The sequence below is a fragment of the Pithys albifrons genome, chromosome 2 (assembly GCF_047495875.1).
Source record: "Pithys albifrons albifrons isolate INPA30051 chromosome 2, PitAlb_v1, whole genome shotgun sequence".
NCBI lineage: Eukaryota > Metazoa > Chordata > Aves > Passeriformes > Thamnophilidae > Pithys > Pithys albifrons.
The window spans coordinates 81,669,424-81,691,827 of NC_092459.1; the positions used below are offsets into that span (position 1 = coordinate 81,669,424).

General features: G+C 38.1%; 1 protein-coding gene across 1 annotated transcript in view; it reads left to right on the top strand.

Moving 5' to 3' along the window:
• Positions 1-22,404, top strand: part of PRKD3 (protein kinase D3) — a 43,089-nt gene that overhangs the window by 16,643 nt on the left and 4,042 nt on the right. Inside the window, exons 6-17 of the mRNA XM_071575378.1 lie at positions 943-1,132; positions 3,837-3,914; positions 5,890-6,073; positions 7,556-7,679; positions 10,390-10,467; positions 12,072-12,348; positions 15,559-15,611; positions 15,960-16,032; positions 19,278-19,384; positions 19,974-20,135; positions 20,593-20,691; positions 21,498-21,765. Coding sequence (XP_071431479.1) covers positions 943-1,132; positions 3,837-3,914; positions 5,890-6,073; positions 7,556-7,679; positions 10,390-10,467; positions 12,072-12,348; positions 15,559-15,611; positions 15,960-16,032; positions 19,278-19,384; positions 19,974-20,135; positions 20,593-20,691; positions 21,498-21,765 — 1,693 coding nt within the window. The remainder of the gene's footprint in view (positions 1-942; positions 1,133-3,836; positions 3,915-5,889; positions 6,074-7,555; positions 7,680-10,389; positions 10,468-12,071; positions 12,349-15,558; positions 15,612-15,959; positions 16,033-19,277; positions 19,385-19,973; positions 20,136-20,592; positions 20,692-21,497; positions 21,766-22,404) is intronic.

Here is a 22,404-nt window from a genome sequence, read left to right on the forward strand (position 1 = left end):
CAGTGCAACACCTTGCACTTGGTCTTGTTGAACTTCATGAGATTCCCATGGGCCCACTTCTTGAGCTTGTCCAGGTCCGTCTGCATGGCATCCTGTGCCTCTGGTGTGTCAGCTGCACCACTCAGCCTGGTGACATCTGCAAACTTGCTGAGGGTGGTCTGCTTATGTCATTGATGAAAACATTTAATAGCACTGATCCCAGTATGAGCCTCCGAGAGACACCACTTTTCACTGATATCATAGAATCAATTGGGTTGGAAAAGACTGCTAAGATCATCAAATCCAACCCTTGGTCCAACTCCAGTCCTTTTACCAGATCATGGCACTTAGTGCCATGTCCAATCTCAGTTTAAAAACCCCAGGGATGGGGAATCCCCCACCTGTCTGGGCAGGCCATTCCAATGCCTGATTACTCTCTCTGGAAAGAATTTTTTTCTGATATCCAACTTAAATTTCTATTGGGACACTGAGCCATTTACCACTACCCTTTGAATGGGATTGTCCAACCAATTTCTTATCCACTTAAAAGTCCACCCATTGAATCAGTCTTTCCATTTAGAGTGAAGGATGTTGTTGTGTCAAAGGCCAAATAAGTGACATCTGTAGCCCTTCCCTTCTTTACTGATGTAGTCACTTCATTGTAGAAAGCAACTAGTTCGGTCATGGAGGACTTGCCCGTGATGAAGCCATGCTGGCTGTCTCAAGTCATCTCCCTGTCCTCCATGTGCCCTTAGTATAGCTTCTAGTAGGATCTGCTCCATGATTTTCCCAGGCACAGAGATGAGGCTGACAGGTCAGTAGTTCCCAGAATCATCCTTTCAACCCTGTTTAAAAATGGGAGCATTGTTTGCCTTTTCACAGTAACCACAGGCTTAGTCTGACACCTGTGACTTTTCAAAGCAGTCATGGCAGTAAAACTCTTTTTGGTGCACTTTATTACAGCGCTGCTGCCCAGAACCTAGTAAGAGGATTCCCTCTTGGAGTGGCCGCCCCATCTGGATGGAAAAGATGGTGCTTTGCAGAGTGAAGGTTCCGCACACCTTTGCTGTTCACTCCTACACTCGTCCCACCATATGCCAGTACTGCAAACGGCTGCTTAAGGGCCTGTTTCGCCAAGGAATGCAGTGTAAAGGTAAAAATACTGTTTTCTGCTGCAATGATAAATTTCAGTAAAAGTCTTGTATTTAAAACTGATTTCTGCGTAGGTGTTTTCATACTGTGAAATAGGGCAGTGTAATTCTTGAAAAATGGTAGATTTGAGAAGATTACAGCAACCCTCATTTTCATTTTAATAGATTGTACATTGTACATTTTTCTGAAAAATAAGATATAAACATAAGTAGATTGAGAACATCTTAATTCTAGAGGCTCATTATGAAATAATGGAAATCGGAAATCTTTCCTTTTGTTCCAAGTTTGTCTTCTAGACTCATCACTAAAGAATTTGTGAGTTTTCATTGTATTATTCTCGTACAGGATACTGGTTGTTATCATTTGGAAATATTTTATACAGATAGGTGCCTGTCCTGAACCAGCTTAGACTTCATCATCTGTATGGTAACACACATGCCTTCAGTTCTCAGACTCTCCCATGCAGTTCCTAGTGCATAACTATGAGGTTGTGATGATCTTCTGGCTCTTTATGGCTCGATAGTCGACTTTGTTGCAGGAAACAGCAGTCTAGTGGTGAATCATAAACATGAATATGGAAAGGACTTTGCATTTCTCTGATGTGAGTTTGTCAAATGTGAGTACCAAAGGTCAGTATTTTGAGAGAGGTCACTTAATACATTTTCAATTTGCTTTATTAGAGGAGAGAGGAAAATGCAAGCGTACAGCTGTGTTAACATTTTTTGACTAAAAACACTGCTGTAAGGAAGTAGTTTTTTTCTTTCATTTCTGTTGTTACTAATTTGCAGTCTTTGTAGTCTGTTTGACGTCTGCATTCTGAACTGGTTTTGATATTTTTTTCCAGTCAGTATGTCTCTTGAATACATGTAATACATAAATAATGACGCCTGAAAAAGATGCTTTGCAGTTTTAACATACAGATTCTGCTGACCATATGCAATTGCTCTGACTATATCCAGCTGAACAAATGGAGCTGCCACATCCATTTCAGGGAAATGAATGACACTGGATAAAAATAGCATTTATGTATGGAAAACAAGCCTAGAGAAATGCCATGTATATGTACAGGACAGAAATAAGCTTTAATAGCCCTCTATTTATGCACTATGATCCTATACTTACTTTCAGTATATCAGGACTTGATATCAAACAAGCCAAATATTTTCATACTACCTTCTCCTACAGATTCTTAAGGTTTCTCACTGACTTCCTTGTGCATGTTTCCAAAGCTTGGAATCTTTCAACAGTCTTATGTTCCTGAGTACCCATAAGAGCCCTGGATTTCTTGAATTCATCCAGGCTGCTACTTGGACTCTGAGGATGGTCTTTGGGATGTTAAGGCTATATTCGTGGTAATAAATTAAATGTGCCCGGAAACATTCCTGGACGCTGAGATCAACTGGGACAAAATGACCTGTGTTTGTGAACACATTTTCTTAGCATCCCAGCCTGGGTGGCTCTGTGCAGACTGCCTGTTTGGTGCAATTTCATAGGATGCTCTGATCTATGAGAGCTAGATCTTGGAACTGTTTGGGATTGTGCTAATGCTGTGGGCCAAAAGCATGCCAGGGGATGCTTCTAAATATTTACTAGACTAGTGAGTTGCATTGCAGTATCCAAGAATGTTTCTGAATGTAGTTTAATTTATTAGGATAGACTCAGTCTTCTAGTTCCCTGACAGGATTTGAGATGTCTGTATTTCTTTCAGCCCCCTTCAAACTGGTGAAGTAATTGTATTTCATAATATGGACTGAAACCACTACTATAAAAATGGCAGTTCATGGGTCTCCTACGATACATCTTTTCAGGCACTCAGGAACTGAACAGTGTTGTATTCTGATCCAGAATTTGGCTTCTCTGCTACAAAACATGAAGAGAGAATGTTTTTTCTCTTGTCTGGACTTAAAAGGGAAACACTTTGGGCTTGCTTTAGATAGTAAAAAGAGACTAAATAATCAGTATGAAAACAGTTGTGGGAGCAGTAGGGAGTTTTGAAATTCATAGTGATGATAGAATTGAAAATTATAGGGATGCTACTAATAAAGGAAATTTCTGTTAATACCTCTAACGTTGTTCAGTAGACTGCATCTGATACCTTGGGTGCAGAAATGGCACACATCCAGGTTAGATTCCATCTCAGGCCAAATCTGGGCATAACGTTTTTCTGTCTGCCCTGTGTCAACAGGCAGAAATGGAACCTCAGTAATCAGCCAGATCTGTAACCTGAATGATAGGGGAAATGGACTTTGGGATTTACTGCAGAACACATTTTCTCTGTGATACAGGTGTGTGATCTTAGAGGTTCTGATGTCTGAAGTCTTAGTTGGCAGGTGGAGAAAGATGTTAGAGGTGAGACATTGAAATCATATAGCAATGGAAAAAAGGATATGGAACAAATGAGAGAATGGGAGAAATTACATCATGATAGAAAAAATAGCTACAGAGAAAGCTAGAGAAGTAGAAAGCTATTTTGTACTGGAAGGGGAAGTGCTGACATAATAAATAGTGGTGGGACAAATCAACATGTGACATAAGGACAAGATTGTTAATTTCCTCCTGGAGGTGACCTCATTGGTGCTGTCTTTAGTTACATGTAAATATATGAATCTGAACTGAAGCTTGTGTTAGAAGTAGTGAGTGATAGAATCAGTATCTGAGTAGGAGTGAAGTTCTGGTATCATGAGCTGTTTTATCTTCTATTTTAGATTGCAGATTCAACTGTCACAAACGCTGTGCATCTAAAGTACCTCGAGACTGTCTTGGAGAGGTGATTTTCAATGGGGGTAAGATGACAAACATGCTTTCAAATACTGACAGATCTTTTGAGGCTGAAGAAGATGCATTAGCATTTGGTTCTGTCATCTTTGGGTATTTTCCATCTTTTAATTTTATCTTCTTAGTTTTTTCATCTGAGGTTGATGAAAATGACAAATTTTCACTGTAAAACTTAACGCTCTGTTGACTTCTGTTTTACTTACCCAATCTTGACAAGTTCAGTATGCTTTTCTTGAGATTGCTCAAGGGAATTGAAAAATGAAGAAGTCATCCCAATGTACAAAATTTAAACATCTCTTGTTTAAACATCTCTCATTGTTCACCATGAAATACGTATTTTAAAATGTAAATATCTGAAGACAAAGTACCATTTTTTTATGACTTTCTCATATCCATAACTTTTAGTGGCCAGAGGTAGCCCAGCAGTTTAGGAGATGAAGGAGAAATAAATAAAAACCCAAGACCAACCAAAACAAAGAAACCTACCCTAATTTTTGGAAACCTCAATGAAGTAGGACTATTTTCAAAATAGACCTTACAAAATTGAAAGAGGAATGTGGGGAACAATTTGTGGAAGAATGTTTAATGTCTTATTTGTATAAGTTTTGGATCAGTGTTAAGCTGATGAAATATGAAATGGATGAGCAGACAGGGAGGTGGATTAAAAATTTTTTGAGTGGGTGGGCCTAGAGGGTGGTTATCAGTGCCATGAAGTCGAGCTGGAGGCTGGTAACTACTGGTGTACCCAGGGGCCAGTACTGGATTCAGTCCTGTTCAACATCTTCGTCAATGACTTGGGTGAGGGGGCAGAGTGTACCCTCAGCAGTTTGGCTGGTGATATGCCAGAAGGTTGTGTTGCCCTCTGGAGGGACTTCAGTAGTCTAGGAAATGAACTCAGAGGGATTGTTGGACCAGATGACTTTCAGAGTCCCCTCCAACTTCAGGCATTCTGTGGTTTTTGTTTTGCCTTGATCCTTGTCACATATATTTTTGAGTGGAATAAAATTGGTGACGTGTAGCAGATCACACCAAACTGTACAACTTGACTGAGAGGCCTGTGTAGCAACTCTGTTAACTATTGCACAGTGTATGCCAACCATTCCTGCCGGCCTTCTCCAGCTCCAAGGCTCTTGCCTGCATCTTGAGCTTGGTGGCCATGAACAGTAATGCGCAACATGATGTTGCTGCAGACTGTGCTCACCACCTTTGTGATGTTAAAGTGCTGGCGCACTTAGTTTGGGAACTATGGTTTCATATAATTCTTCGTGGACATGAGGAGTCATTTATTTTTTGTTCTTTCTCCCACTCTGAAATTGAGTTTGTCTCAGATAAAAAAAAAAGCCGAGGGCAAAACCTCAGACCAAACAAACAAACAAAAAAGGCTAAAACTGAAAGCATTTTTATGTCTTCATTCTTAGTTTTCCACAGTGCAAGTTGTACAGCTTTTAGAAACACTCAACTTCTGCCAGCAGAAAATCAGATATGAATGAGACCTATTCTACTTTTCTCTTTCCCTGCAATACCACAGCTCCCCTGTTGTCTCTTTTGTTATTATGGGCTACAAGGGCAACGAGAGCAGAGTTGGGTTTCTGTTGATGGAGAATTTCACTTGCACAGGAATAATTCTCTGGGTCATCTTGAGCCATCAAAAGCTTACTTTGTCCAGATTAATTGTGTTGCAGAATTACTTAATGACATTTCGGTTTAAACTTTAAGCTGTTCAATCTTTTCCTTTCAATATAGTTCTTATTTTAGTTGGATCTCTATTACCTTGGCATTTAGCAAAAGCAAATTGATACTATTCATTAGCCTACTCTGCATTGTTTAACCAAAACTTGAAGATTTTGTATTTTGTGATTGTATTTTTATGTTTATGTGCCTGAATGTGAACTGAAGAAAAGAAATCCTGGGTTTTGGGGGATTTTAGTAATTTTTTTTGAATTGTGTCTTTGAAGTAATATCTGAATCATGTGTTGTTTCCAGAACCTGCTAGCCCAGGCCAGGACTTGGATATGCCAATGGAAGTCGATAGCAGTGAAATGAACAGTGATGGTAGTCGAGTTCTAGATGATGCTGAAGAGCCCTCTCCTCCAGAGGACAAAATCTTCTTTATGGATCCATCTGATCTTGATGCAGACAAAGATGAGGAAGCTGTCAAAACAATCAGGTAAGTCATAATGTGGATTTATTTGCTCTGGATGCATTTTTTTCAATATTGTGAGTAAAGTGTTTTGAATAAGGCCAGTTTTACTGCTGAAACTGTTTTTTTTTCATTTGTGTGGGTTTTTTAACTTGAAAATACTTTGTGTAGTTCTGTCTCAAGAAATCTGAAACATAAATAAATGAAAAGAATATAGTCTCTTCTCACTGGAAAAAGTGTTGTGCTATGACTGTTCAAAGCATGGCAAAACTTATGGCTTAACAAGGCTATTACCTGATTAAGGTCTTTGTGACTTTAGCCTGATTTACTGTTATATATGTGTGGATTCAAAAGGAATTAGCTGAGATATTTTAATATTTGCATCATAGTCTATATGCATTTTAAGCAGAAGTTTGCTTTATCTTAAACGTGATTTTTCTGAAGTCTTTTATCCAGTAACTGTTAATGTAGTTCCTTAAATCAAGTTTGGTCTTTTTACTTTCAATATTATTCTGAATAGCGTCATCCTGATTTTCTTAGTAATTCTTAATAACTTAAGAGGAGTTGTATTTGGTCAAGCTAAAAGGTCATTGCAGCTCAGGGCTTAATAACAAATCTGTGAGGAAGAGCATATAGCGATACCTTCGCAGCTTACAGTGATCTACAGCTCAAGGACTTCCTGAGTTGGAAGCAGCATCTACCTCTAAGTAGTATTTTTCCATTTATTTCTGATCAGATTTGGAGCAATTCATGTTTTTTGGCATGTATGGCATCCTGTAGTCAATTCTACAGTGTAATTATGTGCCGTGTTAAAGCATCTCTACATTTTTGTTTTTGAATCTATCTGCTGATTTTGTATATTTAGAGGTATTTCTGTTAGTGCCACATGTAGGAGCTTTGCTGTTAGACAGGGAACTTGGGAATTGATTTCATCCTCAGTGCCATTCAAACCTGTACATTTAACTAATGACTGTCTCTGATTATTAGAGATTGTTAAATTCTTGTCTGCAGACCTTTAATATCCCTGAGTGTTGACAGACTTTTCTAGTGCAGTTGGGTTTGAATTAACACACCCCTCTTTATAATTTCATAAATTGAAATTATGCTTAGATAGGGACCTTCATTAGTGATAATATTAAGAAGCAGTGTAGCCAGCTTTCATAAACAAGAGAAAATAATAGTTATGCTGATGTTAATTTTATTTTAATGCTGTATTAAGACCAGCAGTCTCAGCAAATTGTTTGGAGAGAGGATGATTTCTGTAAGTTTCCTCACTCCAGTGTGCTTCTTCTGTGTTCCTTAGAGTAATTTAAGGACTGCAGTACTTTCTGTAGGAGAGCCAGTGGAAGCAAATCAAAACCTTATCAATTTCATCCATCAACTAAATTTGTAGGGGAAGAAAAGGTGCCTGTTCCGAAAAATTACAGACTAAGTGGGTAGTACCAGTATAATTGCAATATGGTTGTATTTTAACTTGTTAGATATTAAACTGTTGTGTGTTTTTTTTAGTCCTTCAACAAGCAATAATATTCCTCTCATGCGAGTTGTACAGTCAATCAAACACACAAAGAGGAAGAGCAGTACAATGGTGAAAGAAGGATGGATGGTCCACTATACTAGCAGAGATAACCTGGTCAGTTACTTTTGTTTCTTCCTACATTAAGTTAAGCTATTTCTCTAAATCAGTGTATTTTATTTCTAATTTAGATATTCTGATTTAAAGTATCATTTGAAAGACCTTAGTTATGATGTTAATTATAAAAAAATCTGGTGCAAGGGTGAAATTATAGTTCATTCAAAATTCATGTTGTAATGGAACAGTAGTTTTCCTTCTCCCCTTTAGGAAGGAAAAGCATCTCTAAATTGTCCCACATTAATTGTGTGTGTAGTATTTCAGCTTCCTGAGATGATAATTTGGATAATTTGCATATGTCTTCTTTCTCTGTAGCAGCTGAACTAAATGTTTGTATCTTTTTTTTTTCATTCTATTGCATGAAAAGGTAGAAATCATTATAAAATTATGAGTACTGAAGTGGTTTTCAATATTATTCAAATGATCTAGGTGTTTTTAATTATTTATGTGTAGATATGACAGCCCTGCATTCTTCCAGCAATTTACTCTATCTAAAAGCAAGCATTATTGAGTACCACCACCCCTCAAACTCATTGTTTTCTTAATGTCAGCGGAATAAAGAGTTGTGTCTTGGCAGTATGTCCTTGGGTATGCAAGCATCCTCCAGAAGGACTGCTGTTTGTTGCCGGTGCTACCAATAATGATCTCTTAGTCGAGCCTTCTTGGTTTTGTGTATTGAGGAGGGAGATAAAGAGGAGTAACAGGGTTCCTTAGTGTTGTCCTGGTGGGAGGAAATGAATCCTCTTGTCTGTTGGTAGATGAATGAAAAAGATGAAGTCAAGAAGTTCCCAGATCTTGTAGAGAATTATATCATATTGAGACTGTTCATGAAAGGCAGCATAAATACTTTTGCATTCTTTAGCTTTGCGGCATCTGATCGAAGGGGACTTAAGGAATTCAGAGAAGCAAAGTTATTTAAGTTCTGCTGAAATCAAGCTGAGGGGTGATAGCAATCAGGTTACTATAATATTTTCACTTTTTGTGATCATTAGCTAAGCTGACCATTTTAAGTGGTCTGTCAGAAACTGTGTTGCAGAACATTTCTTTTAGGTACAAGTTTCTAATACCTAGATATATTTATCACAATCTGAAATAAGTATCTAACATATTTCAAAGGAGGTTACAGTCAAGGCTACATTAACAGTCACAATTATCATCAGCAGGCTATAGAAAAACTAAGGCCAGGTAGAAGACAAAGGTGAATAGTTCTAGTAGAACTGTTCAGGTTATACCTGGTATTCAGCTCTGATTTAAACTTTCATACAACCCCTGTGCTTTTCTGTAGCCTTTTTTTGAACCTCCTCATAGAACAGTGGTCCGATGATAGACCTTAGCTTAGTTTCATTTTCCCCATCTGTCAGTCTGGCTGCTACCTCAACGACATCTACTGAAAAGGGCCATTCAAATGAGGTGGAGTATTCTGACTCAAAGCAAGGTACCTTCAGCCAAACAAGATCTCATAGAGCTTCCTAATGGGAGGAGACTTCCGTACTAGGCATTACACCATTGTCTGTTTCCCTTGACTGCTCCGCTCTCAGCAATGTCGGACTGTTTCCTATTCCTTAAGCAGTTCCAAACAGGGTCATTTTACCAGCAGTATCTCTATGTTACTTGTGGTCCCTGGATAACACGATACTTCACCCTTTGATACATTTCCGTATCATCATCTCTGTTCTTTTCCTGCCTCTGAGCCCATGCTTTCTCAGAATAGGGTATGAGGCAGATTTTGAATCCCTGAGTAAGTTACCAATCTATTCCTTAGTTCCTCTCTTTCCTGATTTGTGATTTAGTGAAGAGCATATATGTCCAAAGGACACACTTACCCTTATGCTTTCACCTATTTTCCATTCAGTGCTGTCTGGGAAGTCCTTTTAGTTAAATCCATTCACAACCTTTCCTTGTCTAACTCCCATAGGTAGTCTTGGCTTCCCCATGACTGAAGTGATTTAAGCTCTACTTAAATATGCCAAAAATCCCCCCAGCTCTGCTTTTAATATGACAAAGTTTCTGTAATAATATTTCAAACTTTGTCATCCTATGTCAGAGGTAGGGGTCTTGGATTTTTGTCACAGAAAAATGCAAATGGGTTTCTAACTATGAGCATGGTGCAAGCAAAGTATGTTAGATTCATAGCCAATATTAACTTTCTAAAGTCATCTTTGTTTTGAGGAATATTCATCCACTTAAATTACAAGATAGTTATGTGCAACAGTTTATTTATGTTACTTTTTGGTGAAGAAGATATTTTTCGTTGGTGGAGATTCCCACCAAATGACTGCTTAGTCTGTTTTGATTTTCTTTTATCACTCCCAAGGTATTTTGTCCATTTGAATCTCATAATGTGTCTGTTACAATTGCTGAAGAGACTAAATTAAAATAACGCAGATTTTTTTGTGTACATGCACCTGGAATGAAACCTGTATAGTAACTGTTGTTTCCTGTATGAGGTAACTACTGTTGTCACTAGTGTTACTATAAGGTAAATGATGTTTTTGCTGGTTTGTAGAAATAATTTTCAAGCTTTTTCTTCAGTTAAAAAAAATCTTTATTCCCAGAATTTATTTTTTAATTTCTATAGTTTGAGATGCAACTGTAGATTAATTTTAATTGATTATCATGGTAATTTAAAGCCTTTCTTATTTAAATAATGAGATAACAAAAGCCATATCAGTGATTTATTCCTTATGTAATTGTACTGTGCATTTTGTAGAGAAAAAGACATTACTGGAGACTGGACAGCAAATGCCTCACACTATTTCAAAATGAATCTGGAACAAAATATTACAAGGTAATTAATGATGAGTAATAATTATGTTTCACTTGATTTACTCAGTGCTTTATAGATCGGAAATCTACTTGTGAGAAGTTATAGGTATTATCTCCATTTTTCCATCTCTTTTTTAATCAAAACTGTGACCAGGTTAATTGTTGGCCAAAGCCTGTAAGTGAGAAGGACCAAGACTAACTCTGAGAAGTTACTTGCAGCTGCTGTTCTAATCCCCTTGAGTATGTCTTTCCTTACATTTTGCATGTTCTGTTCTCCTGAATTACCTGGCATATTAAACTTTCCTCGCAATTACTAGAAAATTTCTTTGGCTGCCAGTCAAATGAAGGCTCAGATTTGGTGCTCACCAAGTAGTGACTGAAAGTTTGCATGCTTATGTATTTTATTTCAAGGTTTCCAAAACTGAATTATTCTCTACTGTACAACTGAAATTTGCTAGCAAGATTTAGAAGAAAATTTACTGTGGAGCCTGGAGTTTATATGAAAGAAGCTTATTGTATTGTTAATATAAGTATGGTGTTCAGTGGTGGAATATTCAGAAAATGCATTTGAATGTATAAACAGGATTTTGCCTTTCTTGTCTTGTACCTTTAGGTGTGGGTCCAAATCTTCCAGCTTCTTCCTTTATAACATCTCTAAGATCAAGCCTTTTCTCTGTACACCCAGTAAACTTGCCCAGATCCTTTTCATCCCTATCTTGACCAATGCAGTCTCTTCTCAGACCTCTCTGATACTTGTATTGCCCTGTGCATTCAAAACACAGCTGGTAAAATATGTTCCTTGCTTATTGCTCTGTTATGTCACTGCTTTTAGTCCTTTGACTTGCCCCTTTGCATCCCTTGTTTTAACTGCTTAGATCTTGGGTTGTTTGTCTTTGGTGTTAGTCATTCACAGATTTTGCCTTTACATTTATTTGCCCTTCATCTTAATCTGCTACTGTTTCTTACCTCCCTAAGGCCAGCCTTGTGGTCACTTGCTTGTTCACTACTCTTGCAAGTGACATGCACCTGCACACCTTCCCATGTATGTGGAATGCCCTCCTCCATCTAGTGTGAACTTGCAACCCTTTCTTCCTTCAGATCTCTTCTCTAGTACTGCTTGTGCCATGGTCTTAAACTGACCAGGCAGAGGAGTCAGTATTAATATCTGTATGATGTTTACCCCAAACAATTCAGATGCATGAAGCAGTGCTTACTGACTAACTTGTGTAACTACATCCTCGTTTTAATGTTTTTGTTTCACTTTTTCCCCCTCTCATGCTGTTCTCTAGCTAAACTGTGTAAACTATAAGGGGGAAATGCTCATTATTTGCACATGTAATTGGGTTGTGCCTCATGATGAACATAAATGTAGTTTGAGTAGAAAATAGTATAGAGAGAACTGTGGTGGGCCTGAAAGTCTCTCTAGGCTTGTATATAGAAATTCAGAAAATGGTGGGTGGGCAATGGTCATTCGCAGTTTGTCATTAGTTATGAAGCTTAGTGTTTTGCTTTTATTTTTTTTAATATATTTGATTTGATTCCTTTGCAATGCTTCAAGTTTTGAGTGTTAGTGTATTAAAATGTTATGTGTGCTTTCATTTTTTAATCTTTAATATCTTTCTTCAGGAGATTCCACTTTCAGAAATTCTCCAGGTGACTCAGCCTCGAGATTTTTCAAACGTGGTGCAGGGCAGCAACCCGTACTGTTTTGAGATCATCACTGACACGATGGTGTACTTTGTTGGCGAAAACAATGGCAGCAGTCATCACAGCCCAGTTCTTGCTGCCTCCGGAGTTGGACTTGACGTAGCTCAGGGCTGGGAGAAAGCCATTCGTCAGGCTTTGATGCCAGTCACGCCTCAAGCCAGCGTTTGCACTGCTGCAGGACAAGGAAAAGACCACAGTAAGCATTCTTTAACACCCAGCTTGTAGCCTGAGGTGTCAGGTGTGCCCTGGGCAGCTGCTGCAAACCATCTGTTATCCAAAGGTCATCAGAAATAACGCAGGGGGTGTAGAATACACAGTTTTGGTTACACCCACATAGAGATAAACTGGTCCTGGCTGCTATAACTAGGACACCTCCCTTTCCTTCTTTGGCATAGGATCATATTAATTATCAAGGCTCCATTAAGCTGTGTACTGTGTTCTTTCTTTTCAGACATCTCTTGTTCCTTGCAATGACTTTCATTCACATGTACTGAGATTTTATGTTTTTGTTTTTTTAATTTCCTTTCATATTCCAGCTACTCTTTAATCTTCCTTCAGTGAAATTTTCTTTTGCAGGAGGTTGTGAGGTTAGTTTCTCTGGCTACTCAGCATCAGCAAAAGTTACGAACATGTAAATACTAGTTGAAGTAAAGGCACTTTGAGGGCAGTTAAATGCCTCCCTGACATCTGATCCTGCCAGATCTCGGAAGCTAAGCAGGGTCAGCCCCGGATTAGTACTTGGATGGGAGACCTCCTGGGAAATGCCGGGTGCTGTAGGTTCTAGTCCTGAGGACTTCACTGGCACCGTCCAAGCTCGCTCGGCCGTGGCAGATGGACCTCAGGACTGAAACGGTGGGGCCAGTTCTGCGCACGCTGTGCCTCACCTAAAATCCACTGTGCAGGCTGGAAGGGCACACCCACGTGGGGAGAGCCCTGCCCAAATCTTCGTTCGCGAAGTTTGGACATACATACAAAGGCACTTTGTGAAAATGCAACCGTGGTCTAAAATAGTAAAACTGTGAAATGCCAGTGTGGTATCGGAATTTAATTACAGTGAAGATACAGACCTGTAAGATGGTACCTCATACCTGGCCTTATATATATATGTAAAATGCCACATTCAATATGGAATTCTTAGTTCCAAGCATATATATGCATACCAAAACTCTCTTTTTTTCTAGTACCTAAGGGTTCATGTTGCTGAGAGACTTGCAAAGACAGTTGTTTTTTCCAAAACAAATATTTTTTCAGATATAAATCATAACATTTCAGTGACATTGGTAGGGAATAGAACAACAGGGGTAGATACTCAGGTGAAGTATTTTAACATATTTAGGATTGTAGGAGTATAAAAAACTACTGTGAGTTGGGGAGTTTGCACGTTCTTAGACAAGGCAGATTGATTTTTAGACTCTCAGAAGTCCACAAAATGTCTGTTCATCCCTCTTCTTCCTGCACATTGTGAACCATAAAGTGTATCCCAAGAGCCTTTCAGAAAATTAGACTTTAATTAAAAAAATAAAGTCCCAAGAGTCTTCAATGCATTCTTGTAAATAAAAACATCAAACGGAAGAGGGAGACATTGCTGGTGCTTAAAATACTTGCAGCAGCAGGGGATTTCTAGTGTCAAAATGTCCACAAGACACTAGATAGTCATTTTGTACCACATTCTGGCCAGGAAGTTGCTAAAAATGAGGATACTCTTCCAGTCTGACCCGTAGGAAAGACTCTTTTTTAACTTTGTACGTGTAGTTTGGGCTGGGATGTTTCTTTGTGGGATGTTTCCGAGTTGAAATGAGAAAAGTTAGTTTACTTGATATAGATTGCATATTGAATTGTGGCATTACTGATTTCTTCAGAAATGACTACTTTTCAGCCCTTACTCTTGCCCATTTCAGAGACTAGAAAAATGAATTTTTTTGAAGGAGTAACTTGGTTGTTACCTACCACGTATTTTGTATTCTGTAGCCATCTGTGGAGGTGGGTTCAGTTTGTTCTCTTTAAACAGTTTGAAAAACTGCATCTTCACTTTCTAGTTACCTTGCAGTTTGTGTCAGTCTTAGGAACTTTTTTCCCAACTCTTGTTTTTCTTTGTGTTCTGTTTTATTGGTTATTGCGCTACAGGCTTGACTATAGTTAATAATCAGTAGGCAAAGCTGTAATTACAGTTCATATCTGATGCAGAGTCACAGAATTCAGAGTGTCTTTGAGAATTAGTATTTGTTAATTCCTTCTTTGAGATACAGCACAGGTGGCAAAAATCAGATACATCGTTGTTCTCTAAAATTAGGTTTTTAAAGCTCAAGACACTTTTGGAGTGATACAGGCTCTCCTCAAGGTGCTAGTAAATCTACAGTGTATTTTCTGTGTGCCGTGTAAATGACTTTGTTTGTTTTTTAGTTGGTTTTTTTTTGTTTTTGTTTTAGAAGTTACAGAATCTCAGAATTGTTAGGGTTGGAAGGGACCTCTGGATATGATCTAATCCAACCTCCCTTCCAAGGCAGGGTCACCCAGAGCAGGTTACACAGGAATGCATCCAGGTGGGCCTGGAATGTCTCTGGAGGGTGAGACCCTAACAACAAATGATAGGTGTCCATAAGTCTGAGACGCTTTGCTTTGGTCTTGGAAGTCAAAGGAGAGAGAAGGGTGTTCTCTGCCTTCCTTGGTATATCTTTTCTTGTCCGTGCATTGTAATGTTATTCCTGTAATGAAAACTTCGTGTCAATGTCTGCTGCAGACTGAAGAATTCTTTGCCTTTATCTGGTGCTTTTACTAGCAAATTACATTTCCTGAACATGCTCATATATTCCAAGGATTGATACGCTTTGTAGTTCATCCATGAAACAAAGATTTTTTTATATTATGGGCTTTATTGCTTTTTTAATTATCAGTTCTTTTGTACTTGCTTTCCTTGATTTGTTTCCTTTTCTTCTGCATTATTTCCCTATATCTTGGTGCCACACAAAATAGGCAACCACATTCATTTGACTATAAGGGATCTATCTGGTTCTCTTGCCTGTGTTTGTCTATATTACTTCCAGAAATCATTATTGATTTAATGAACTCTGATACAAGTGCTGCATTACTATTGCTTTTGGTTTTCCGGCTGTCTATTGTGTACACACTTGTCCTACTCTACTCTTTTTGTAATCAATAAAAAATACAATAGGACAAAAAACCACAAATGATCCCAGAAAAACTCCCACAGTTATTATTCTAATCAGTCTGTGAGATATGAATTCCAGGGTATGATGTTTCTGCAGAACAACAGTTAAATCATTTCACTATGACTGGGTTAGAAGTCAGTAAAGGGTTTTTGTTGATTTTTCATTTCCCTCCCCAGCTTTTTACTAGAAAAAGTCTGCCCTTCTGGTTTACTTACTCTGTTTTATCTTCTTTATTGCAGAAGAGTTGTCTCTAAGCATCTCTGTTTCGAATTGCCAGGTCCAGGAGAATGTGGTGAGTTGTGCATTGTAGTATTACAGAGTAATTGTTAGTAACAGTGTCTGGATGAGAAAACAATACCAGGGCACTGTAGCTAAAGGAGTCCATGTTACATGCAGGAAGTCATCTATTTACCTGCCACAGCTGTTAGTTGGTATGAAACTCTGTCACTGCTTACAGTGCAGCTAAGTGGATCCTCTTCAGAAAAAGTTTGGTTTGTTTTCCCACTCCCTTCAGTGTAATGATGGTACCCTTTACAGGCTTCGATTACTGCCAAATATAAATACAGCTTAGCCAGTACTCACTAATAGAGTCCTGAAGATTTTGATTACTCCTGATATTTTTATTTCTTTTTTTCATTAGGATATCAGCTCTGTGTACCAAATATTTGCCGATGAAGTGCTGGGTTCTGGTCAGTTTGGTATTGTATATGGAGGTAAATGGCTTTATGCTCCATTATGCATTTATTAAGGTAGAATGTCTGTCTGTTTGATAAAATTAGCCTTTTCATATTTAGCTGTATCTGGAATGTCTAGGTGAAGTTTGTCATATCAAAGTTCTGTTTGGATTACTTTGTCTTGTGTCTCTGCAGTTTTATGTACAGTACTACTTACAATGCATAGTTAAATTTTACATAAAATTTAAATTATGTTAATGAAATTTTTGCATTCACAGTTTTGCATTGGCCTTATAATCAGTTGAGAATATGCTCTGCATTTTGACCACAGTTAAATGCAAAGCAATCATATTCTGCATTTGCCCGTGGTTAATGATTTGGAGATTTTTTTAAAGTGCAAATTCTAGCACTGTGTTCTGTGCTATACAGTAATAGAAGTGATGTATTTGAAGAGGCTGTCAGTTACACCTGTTTTGAATGACACCTGAGAGATGTGACTAAAAGCAATTAGAAAACCACATAGTTTATGGTTTGATAATATTTATGCAAATGTATTAATTACAGATTTTATGCAAGCAAATTTCTGTCAACAGGATAAATTAGAGAGAGGAATTCTTTGTCAAGAGTCTTAATCCTAGATTTCAAGTGTAATTTTATCATCTAGTTTTTAAAAACTTCTATTGCAGCATGTAACTTTTTTACAGTATGTAATCACAAAAAAGAAATACTAGAAGTGCATCATATGAACTCTGTTTCTATCTTTTTTTTTTTAAATCTTGTGTTATATTTCAAGCGTTGAGAAAACCACAGACCATAAATCTGGAAAGAAAGAAAAAATCATAAGTAATGATTTAAAAGTGGTAAATTTCTGCTTCTGTCATGTTTTCCTTCTAGTCAGAAAGTATTGTGGCTACGATTTTTCTGTGTGCCGATTGTGTAGTTACATACTTTATTACTTCTAAACTGCTTGATGGAAATACAGTTTGGTCTGGTTTTACATCACTCATGAGAGAGATCAGTTTTTTCCCCACCCTATTTCTTAGAGCATAGTGTGAATCAAAATGTGCTCCCTGTATTATGAGTAGAAATAAACAAATGTAGACAGTATTTTAATGGTTGAATTTTATTTCTAATATATTCTCCTAAATTGCCTTGTAGATAAATATCAGCTTGGTATTTTACACGATTCAATGCTTATAAATGCTTGTAAGCATAATAAATACTTTTGAAAAGCTTTCGTTATATTATTTTTTTTTCCTTAATGAGGCCTTAAAATTTATAGGATATGCATACTTCTTAAGCTAAAATCACAGGCTGAAAGAGTATGCAAAGAGAATATAAAAGACTTGTTTTGCTGCCTCTGCACACTGCTTAATTGTTGCTGGTGTTTGGGGAGATCCAATTACTGAAATAATGGTAACCAAGCCTTTTATTTAAACAAATAAAGGTAAAACTATGTTGCTTTCATTGTGGTGGGGTTTGTTTGTGGTTCTTTTAGCTTTTTTTTGTTTGAGGGCTTTTTGTGTCCTCTGTTCTCCACAAACATTTCCAAAATTGCAAGTCAAGAAGCTGTAGGATATACGTATCCAACTCCTGTTTCAGCGAGAACAGTTTTCCTCTGCTTTTCCTACTTTTGTTCTTTTGAAGAGTCTGAAAAATGGAGACAGAAAAAAACCTATTCTTTACCATTTCTTGTTGATGTAAAACTTGCACTGAAACCTGGTTGGTTGCATTTTGCTTAAGAAAAGGAATTTTTGAGCTACTTTTCTAATAGTCTTTCTTCATATTCAATTTGTAGCTGTAGTCTAGCTTCTGTAGTTCAGTGTTTTGTTTGGTTGGTGTGCATTATGTTCTTTAGCAGCCTAGTGTTTGTCTTCTGTGTTTTGCATCTAATTTGTAGTTGATGATATTACTGACACGTTTCAGTGTAATTCCCTTCATCTGGTGGAGATAAGCCCTTTATTCATGATGATGTTTAAGGGAGGTGTATTAGTTCACAGAATCACAGAATATGTGGAGTTGGAAGAGACCAACAAGGATCATTGAGTCTAGTCCTTAGCTCTGCACAGGACTGTCCCCAAGAGTCACACCATGTGCCTGAGAGTATCAACCAAATGCTTCTTGAACTCTGTCAGACTTGGTGCTGTGACCACTTCTCTGGGGAGCCTGTTCCCAACCACCCTCTGGGTGAAGAAACTCTTTCTAATACCCAACCTAAACCTCCTCTGACACAACTTCAGGCCATTCCCTTGGGTCCTGTCATTGGTCACAACAGAGAAGAGATCAGTGCCTGCCCCTCTCCTTCCCCTCATGAGGAATTTGTAACTGCAGTGAGGTCTCTCCTCTTCTCCATGCTGAACAGACCCAGTTCCCATGCCCTGCCTAAGCCCTGGCCACCACTACTGACTGCAGGGCAGCAGGGAAGGCCAGCTGGGGGTTTGGTGAGGCACAGCTGTGCTGGTAGAACTCTGTATGCCACTTGCACTATTGGCTGTGTGTCGTCCCTTTTCCTAAAATGGCTTCCAAACCTCAAGCTGAGCAGACAAGGACTTCTTTGGTGCAGACTTACTGTTCTATATTAGTTTAGTATTGAATGTCTTAGACTAGTAAGGTCTTCTGTGTGTAGTCCCGTTAACGTCTGTGATGTGACTGTGATAGAAGTCAGTTTAGCAGCTGTGAAGAAGCTGGGTAGGCATTTGCAGCTACTCACTCAGCCCTGGAAACAGCTTTTCTGTGTATTGCGTGGGTTTTTTTCTTACCACAATCTATTAGAGCTTTTTAATCACAGTAGACTGCTCCTGGCTGTTAAATGTGTTGTTACTCCTCAGGGCACATAATTATTCTCTTGTTCTTGTAGAGTATTGGGTGTGTAATTTCCTCTGTACATGAAGGCCATGAAGGTATGAAATCACTGGAAAAGGCTTGTAGATCTGTCTGCACTTTTGCCTTGAATTGTTTCATTGTTTTTTTTACAGAAGAGAGGCAATATTCCATGAAGCAGGTGTTACTTGCTTGTGTGCAAGTTCTTGCACCTAATATGTCTAATGGTCATGTGTGTGCCTGACAGCAAAGTAGTAACTAGTTTAAATTTAATCTACAGGAATTCCCATTGAGGCTGATCACTTATTTTACTCATATGCCAGTTGCATTTTTAAATATAAATATCGTGATACCGTACACTTGACAGAATATACTTATTTCCCCAAAAAGGAATTTCTGCTGTAATGTTTTATAGCTGTAAATTACTTCTACCTCTTGATGTCTGACACTGACTCTTTGTTTAGGAAAACACAGGAAGACTGGAAGAGATGTAGCTATCAAAGTCATTGACAAGATGAGGTTTCCAACTAAACAGGAAAGTCAGCTTCGTAATGAAGTAGCCATTCTCCAGGTATAAAAGTGGTTTTGGAGCATTCTTGACTTTTGTCTCAAATAAACCATTAATGAGATTTTGTATTGTATGTGATGTGAATTGACTTCTCAAATCTACATGTGTGATTTTTGAGTATTTTTAAGAGGGGATCTTATAAGAGCAGGAATTCTTGAGTGCTTGGTACAGTTGATGACAGGGGGGTGGTACTTACCCGCTGTAGGGGATTCACAAATGACATGTACTTTGGCTCCATGTTGTCTCCCTCTGGTAGCAGGAAACTCTATTATTTTCTGCTTTCTTCCACTACTGGCTCCTTAATCTTTGAGTGTTACTATTACACTCAGTAGCTTGAGTACAGAACATGCATCAACTGTGAAATTATTCATTATAGATAATTTGTGTTAAACAAATTAGTCTGAGTAGTTATAATGGGCATGTTTCATGGCTTGATGTTTGTTTCAAGATAGTTTCTTACATCAAACATCATGCATTTTTTACCTTTAACTCCTCTTAACTGATTTTTAATTTGAGGTACAGCATTTCTGTGTAATTGAGGATATTTCATACTGTTTTATTTTAGTAATGTACCTATGCTACTTTATTTTAGAATTTGCACCACCCTGGGATTGTGAACCTGGAATGTATGTTTGAAACTCCAGAACGGGTCTTTGTTGTGATGGAAAAGCTGCATGGGGATATGCTAGAGATGATTCTTTCCAGTGAGAAAAGTCGACTTCCAGAACGAATAACGAAGTTCATGGTTACTCAGGTTGGCATTCAGTTTCTCTACTTTGAGAGGAAAGGCTGTATTTGGCTTTTGTAATTATGAGAGGGTGGAATTTGGAGAAGGTTATTTAAAAGAGACATCACAGAAGGCTGAACATCTAATGAAAGTTGAATAAACATGAAAAGAACTTTGAATGTTAATTATGTAAATTTTTCTGGTCTTTCTTTTCAAAGATGTAACATTATGAACATCTAAAGATGCATGTCAAAACAGTAAGCATTCAAAACGACAGAGGAGGGGGGGAAAACAAGGGATAGGGAAAATAAAACCCACTGATTCCAAGTCTTGATAGGCTGGAAAACCCAGTACTTACACAGTATATAAGGGTTTGTTCTTGAGGACTATGTTGATATAAATTGCTGTATTGGTTGGTGTGTGTGCCTTTTGACACTTCTGATCTGCTTTAATATGTTCTGAAAATGTTCTTTCCTTTTTGTAGATACTTGTTGCTTTGAGAAATTTACACTTCAAGAATATTGTGCACTGTGATTTAAAACCAGAAAATGTACTACTAGCATCAGCAGAACCATTCCCTCAAGTGAGTGAAAATTAAGAAGTGCTTGTTGCATCATTTTTCATTGTTCTTTTTTTACAGCAACACAGGCATTGTATCTTAAAAAGTGACCACTTGTGGGATTGTTCAACTGTCTTAGTCTAGAATTCCTGGAACTGCATGTAATATAGATGTCTCTTTTCCCCTTTCCCCCACTAAATGCTTTTAGTGCATTGCTCTTTCTTATAACCTTAGGAGGGCGTATTAACTTGGGGCAAGTGTTGGACTTGATCTGGATCGTTTTATCTGCACGAGTGCCTGCTGTGTCCAAGTTAAGGAACTGTTGCAGAACCATAAACATTTGAGTATTGGTGCATGCATGGATGTTCTGTCCAGAGCTGGATGGATCTGAATTCAAGCTAAAACTCATTGTTTGATTTCTGTGTAGCTGAAGTCTCCAGCTTCAGGAATATGATTAAGAGGAACGTGATAAGGCTGGGATTCATGTGTGTTTTTAACTTTGGTTCTGTGCCTTGTTAGGGTGCAGATTTACCTCTGAAAATGAGCTGAGTTTGGAATCAACTTTTTTGTCCTTATTTGCACACTTGTGGCCATGCAACCTGCCTCAGAGCTGAGGTTCATGCCTTGATCTGAAGCATGGCTGATTCACAGTCTGCAAAACCAGCAACCTTAATCTTTGACGGGCTTATGTAATGTTTTTGCTCTGTTTTAGTGCATACAATGTTTAACTGATGGCAGAAAGGGTATCAAGTACCACTCTGATCTTGGTCAGTAGCATGCTTTGGAGATCAAGCAGAGATTTCTCAGTGTGAAATCTGTTTCTTCTGCAGGTGAAGCTGTGTGACTTTGGCTTTGCACGCATCATTGGTGAGAAGTCTTTCAGGCGCTCTGTGGTGGGCACTCCTGCTTATCTTGCCCCTGAAGTGCTCAGGAGTAAAGGTTACAACCGCTCCCTGGACATGTGGTCAGTGGGAGTTATTGTCTACGTGAGCCTCAGTGGTACATTCCCATTTAATGAAGATGAGGATATAAATGATCAGATTCAAAATGCAGCATTTATGTACCCACCAAATCCTTGGAAGGAAATTTCTAGTGAAGGTAAAGAAATGGATTTTCTCTATTAGAATGTTTTTATGTGGAGATAACACATTCAAATGCTTAAACCTCAAGGTTCAGTCAGAAAGGAGTGTGTGAAATATTGGTAGTTTGAGTTTAGTAGACTACGCCAAAGGGGATAAATATGACCTGGCATATGTTTATGAAAGATAAATTGTTAAATATAATACTTTAGATCATTTTTAGGGCAAGAGAGTCAATAGATTTAGCAAGAAAAATGGATTGCATGCATGAGGAGTGGGATGAATAACCTGAAACTTCCCAGAATTCTCAGTGAAAGGTTAAATCATGTCTTTGCTGAATACTGATCTCAAACCATATTTAATCTAAACTATAATCACTGAAATAATTTGATGTTGAATCTGGAATTGAAGTTTTGTACATTAGCAAGTATGAATTTAAATGTCAGGTTTGAACAATGTAGAAGTTTACAAAGTTGTCCTCGAGTTCTCCAGTGGCAGCTTTGGCATTAGTAATGTATACATGACTCGCACACAGGTAGGCGTGGGAGGACATATATGAAAGTAAACAATAGGGTAAGTACCTGCATAATTGTGGAACACAGGATTATGCTCAGGCTTTTCAGGCACTCCTGAAAATCACTAAAATCAGTAGGGCAAA